The sequence below is a fragment of the Tachyglossus aculeatus genome, chromosome 1 (genome assembly GCF_015852505.1).
Source record: "Tachyglossus aculeatus isolate mTacAcu1 chromosome 1, mTacAcu1.pri, whole genome shotgun sequence".
NCBI lineage: Eukaryota > Metazoa > Chordata > Mammalia > Monotremata > Tachyglossidae > Tachyglossus > Tachyglossus aculeatus.
Window position 1 is genome coordinate 108,231,886 of NC_052066.1, and position 5,010 is coordinate 108,236,895.

Sequence of the window (5,010 nt, forward strand, 5' to 3'; positions counted from 1 at the left end):
TTTAGGCTGGAGAGTCACTAACCAAACGAGAGTTTGGAGTAACCTGGCGCTCCCCCGCTGGAGTCCCCCCAGGTTTTGGGTTCATTTTAGGTGTGTGGACCAAGTTTCAGTTAATGGGGATCCAGCCGTCCAGGGGATCTGAACCAAGAGGGCTGCAGTGCCTCTCCCGCCTTCAGGCCGCGGCAGGGACTCTGCGAAATGACTCTCGGACCCCGGGCCCTTCCCGGACCGCTGTCCTCTCTCCGCGGTGGGCGCCGAGGCTGCTGTCCACAGGATCAGGAACCGCGGGGACGGCGGGAGGCTGAGCTGGCCGGCCAAAATCAGGGAGGGTATTCGGCCCGGGAGCCCTTGAGGTCGAGCTCAGCCTCTCTCCCTGCTCCTCTCCTGGCTGTGTAGGTTCCGCCAAGCGGTTTAGGGGAAAGAGTGGGAGGGGTCTTCCAGCCAAACCGAAGATTCGAGTTAGCCTGTGCTCCAACTTCTCGGGCCCTCGAAAGCTCTCTGCCCCAGCTCCCTCCTCCTGTCCGCGGAACAAGTCCCGCTCCTAAGGGCACGGCCCGTTCTTTCCCCTTACTGGAGAAAACGCCGGTCCCGGTGCCCGGCAGCTCGAAACCAGTGGGAAATATGAGGGCAGATGCGGACACGTCTTCGGCCACATCTGGCGGAACCATGCCCTCTCAGGGGACTGGATCTCCAGAGGTATCACGTATCCCCCCTCCCCACCTCTTTAAGAGCGCGCCCCTCCGCCGCCCCCAGTTCCAATCCTGAATAAAAAAATAAAAATCGGGGAAAACCGTCAATAACACTTTAATATAGTTTGTGGCAATCCGGCGCTTCGCCATCAGGTACACATTTATAGCCATAAATAAAGCACAGAAACCATAAATTAATCAGGCCCGAAGCCGTTTCTCTCCCAGGAACACGAGGCGGATTTTCGTTTGGTTTGGGATTTTGGGTCAATTACAGCAATGGGCCCTCGTATTTTCCTTGTGGTTGTTTTTTTTTTTTTGTTTGCTTGTTTGTTTGTTTGTTTTTTACAATAGTTCAAACCTTCAGGTTCCTAGTCAAAGTTACATGGTTTCACACCGAAATCGGAGGTTTCCGTCACTCACGAAAAATAAAAAAAGGACTTTCCCTGCACCACCCGCAACAAAAATTTGGGATTCAGACTTAGCTTGGGAGGAGCGGGGGTGTCTGAAAAGTGTGGCAAACGGGCGACTCCGAAATTTCCTATTTTTCTCTCTGTCTCTTCGCGTCTGTCTCTATCTCTCGCACTCTGTGTCTGCCTGTCTGCTTCTCTTTTATTGGAGGCCGGAGGCCGGGCCGGCGGGAGTGGAGCGAGATTTTCCTCCAGTGAAATCTCCCAGCCCCCGAGACGTCCTGCGGGGCTACTTACCGCCCCTTCCCCCCACCACGCCCCCCCACCCCACCCGCCCTCCCTCACCCCCACCCCACCCGCCCTGCCTGTGCCCAGGCCCTCCCCTCGGTCCAGTCCTGCCCGCCGTCCGGCCGACCCGCTCCGGCTCAGGACGAGTTCATGATGGGCCGGGAGTAGACCCCCTGGTAGTAAGACGAGTCTCCGGCCAGGGGCGAGGCGTCCAGTCCCGCCTTGTTGGGGCCAGGGCCCATGGCCAGGCTGCCGGGCATGGGCGAGCCGTATCCCGAGTAATGCATCACCTGTTCGTAGGCCTTGAGGTCCATTTTCGGGTGGTGGCCGTGTGGGTGCGGGGGCGGGGGCGGGTGGTGGCTGTGGGCGTGGGCGTGCGGATGCTGCTGCTCGGACGACATGAGGTTGTTGATGGAGAATGGGTGGTTGAAGGCGTAGTGGTGCTCGGGCTTCAGGTGCGCGTCCGGGGGCAGGCCGGGGTGGTGCGGGGCGCCCAGGAGGTGGGCCTGCTGCTGGGCCGGGGACGGGGCGGGGGCCGGGGCCGGCTCGGGGGGGCTCAGGGTGGCCCCCGCGGGCCCCTTCAGCTCGCCCAAGCCGCGCTTGTGCTCGTGGCACGGGGAGGAGCTGGAGTGGGGAGACTCGGCGGCGGCCCCGGAGCCGTCGGACCCGCCGGGGGCGGCCGCCCCGCCGCCGCCCCCGCCTTCCCCGAGCTGGAGCTGGGCGTGCGGGCCCCCGCCGCCTGGTTTCTTCCCGCCGCCGCCGCCGCCGCCCTCCTTCAGCGCCAGCTGCTTGTCGCACTTGAAGCGCTTCTGGCGCCGCAGGTAGCAGCCGTTCTCGAACATGTTGCCCGAGTCCGGGTGCAGCGTCCAGAAGGAGCCCTTGCCCGGCTTGTCCGGAGAGCGGGGCACCTTGAGGAAGCAGTCGTTGAAGGACAGCGAGTGGCGGATGGAGTTCTGCCAGCGCTGCTGGTTCTGCCGGTAGAAGGGGAACAGGTCCATGATCCACTGGTAGATCTCGCTGAGCGTCAGCATCTTGTTGGGGCTCTGCTGGATGGCCATGGTGATGAGGGAGATGTACGAGTAGGGCGGCTTGGCGTGCGTGTAACTGCGCCGGTAGCTCTTGGGGTCCCGGGACCGGCCGAGCCCGGTCTGCCCGTACACCGGGCTCATGGCCCCGTAGGGCGCCAGCCCGCCCTGACCGCCCAGCGGGCTCAGGCTGGGGCTCAGGTGCGGGGTCATGCCCGCCACCCCGGCCCCCGCCGGGGCCCCCATGCCCGCCATGGCCCCGGCCCCGGGAGACAGGCCGGCCAGGGACGGGCTCATGCCCGCGCCCACGTAGGTGCCCATGTTCATGGACGGGGGGGGCCATGTTGCCCGCCGAGCCGCTGCCCATGGCCGCCGACATGCTCATGTACGTGTTCATGCCCAGCCCCGCGTTCATGTTGCTCACGGAGGAGTAGCCCTGCGGAGACACGGCGGGGAGGGAGGGCGTTAGCGGGACCTGGACGGACCGGGCCGCCCTCCGCCCCCTTTCCCGACCCAGGCGACCGGCCCGGCCCTCACTGACCCCGACACCCGCGGGGGCCTGGGCTGGGGCCGAGGGTCGGGAGCCGGGAGCCGGGAGCCGGGGTCAGGAACTGGGAACCGGGGAGCCGGGGGCCGGGGGACAGCGTCGGGAACCGGGCGGCCAGGGACCGGGGTTGGGAGAGGTTGGGATGGGGGCGGGGGTCCGGAGCCGGGAGTCGGAGATGGGCTGGGGCAGACTTCCCTTCTTCCCTCCCTCCCCTTTCTCCTCCCCGAGAAGCGTCGGCGCCGTTACCAGGGAAGCGCGGTCCAGGCCCCGCCGCTCCCACAAAACTCCCAGGACGGCCGTGGGGGGTGGGCCGGGGGATGGGCCGGGGCGGCTGGGCCCGACTGACCGCTTCTGACCCGGTCCGGGTGGCTCTGCTCCCCGCCAACAGGTCCTAGCCCCCCGGGCCAGGCCCCTGCGCGGGAGAGGGGGCTTGGGCCTGGCCCTCCGGCCCGAGCCCCCGACGGCCCCCTCCCCAGGCCCGGGCCGTTCTCAGGGCTCCAGGACTCGGAACCAGCGTGTCCTCCGTGTTTCAACGGGACAGACGGGCCCCGGATTCTCCCTATTCGGGGAACGGTGGAAGGGGGTGAAGGCGGCGGCCACAAACTTTTCCCTGCAGCCGCTCTCCCCATCCCCCACCCTCCCCTCCCCGGCACCCCCCACCCCACCCACCTCCCACCCCCTCCCCACCCGCTCGCTGCCAAACACAACTTTGTTAGGATAGTGTGGCTCGGCCACGGCAGAGGATTTGGAGGCGCCACAAGTCAATATTTGATCACAAAGTTAATATTATCTCAAGGCTAACACAGTGTCGTATAAAAAAGGACGCATTTTAACCGAAGGAGAGAGCAAGGAGGCGGCTAAGCGAGGTTGGGGGTTCGGGGGGCGGAGGCGGGGGGAGATGGGCCGGTGTTGGGAGAAGAGACAAACCAAAAAGCAGAATAATCTAAGCTCCTACCTCAGGGTCTCCGTAGTAGCTCCAGTCCGAGGGCTCGTGTCCTTCCATTTTCACCGCTCCCAGCATACTGGAAGCAGAGTGCATGGCAGTTTAAAATTTAACAGCCACAACAACGACAGGCAGCCCCCCCTCCCCCCTCCTTAAAAAAAATCCAAGCGCTCCCCTCCTCCTCCTCCTCCCTCCCTCCCTCCCTCCCTTCCTTTCTCGCTCCCTCTCTCGCCCTCTGCCTCACTCCCTCTCTCCCTCTGCCGGAGGTGGTGGTTTGAAGGGGGCGGGAGAGGAGGAGGAGGAAGAGGAGGAGGAGGAAGGGGGGAGAGGAGGAGGAAGAGGAGGGGGAAGAAGGGGAGAGGGAAGGGTCGGGTGTTGGTGCTGTTGCTGCCGCTGCCGCCGTCGCCTGGGTGGACGACAGTGAAGAGACGCCCGGAGGCGACGGAAAAACCTTAGGATGAACAGGAGGAGGGAAGGGGGGAGGAGGAGGAAGAAGAGGAAGAGGAGGAGGGGAGGGTGAAGAGCGAGTGCTGCAGTGACGTTGGTGGCGGCTGACCTAGCCGGGGCTGGTTCTCTCCCCAGCGGGTCTCGGGCAGCTAGAGGAATAATCGGCTGGCACCTAGGGTCGGGCTCTGAGCCGCAGGCCGGGCTACACCTGCCCCGCGGCGGCCACGAGCCTGGTGGACCAGCCCCGCCTGCATGAGAGCTGAGGACAGCCTGGTCCAGTTCAGGGACGGGGGCTGGTGAAAGACACACACACACACACACACACACACACACACACACACACACACACACACACACACATACACACACCAGACGCAGAGACAGGCCGAGAAACCCAGAGAGGCTCAGAGACAGTCGTCGAGAGACCAGGAGAGGGAAAGCGGTGGTGCTTTTATTGTCCATTTTCCCTCTCCACGCCCGGGCCGGGGATCCCACCGCCCCCGGAGCAAGGGAGCGGTCCGAGCTGGGTCCGCGACCCTCGGGGAGAGCCCGCCCGCCCACTTCTCAATCCCCGGGAGGGCAAGGGCCCGCGCCTCTCTTGGCTTCCCGGCTCCGGCGGTCAGCCCCCAAGGAAGAACCTGCGGCCACGCCTCGCCCCGTCCCG

The 5,010-nt window shown here is 64.9% G+C and overlaps 1 protein-coding gene across 1 annotated transcript; it reads right to left on the minus strand.

The window, feature by feature from the left end:
- Positions 1-1,489: 1,489 nt before the first annotated feature.
- FOXA2 (forkhead box A2) lies at positions 1,490-3,995 on the minus strand. The gene is given in 3 exon segments (XM_038749577.1): positions 1,490-2,745; positions 2,747-2,845; positions 3,912-3,995. Coding segments are annotated over 3 exon segments (1,407 nt in total). The 3' UTR covers positions 1,490-1,521.
- Positions 3,996-5,010: the final 1,015 nt, after the last annotated feature.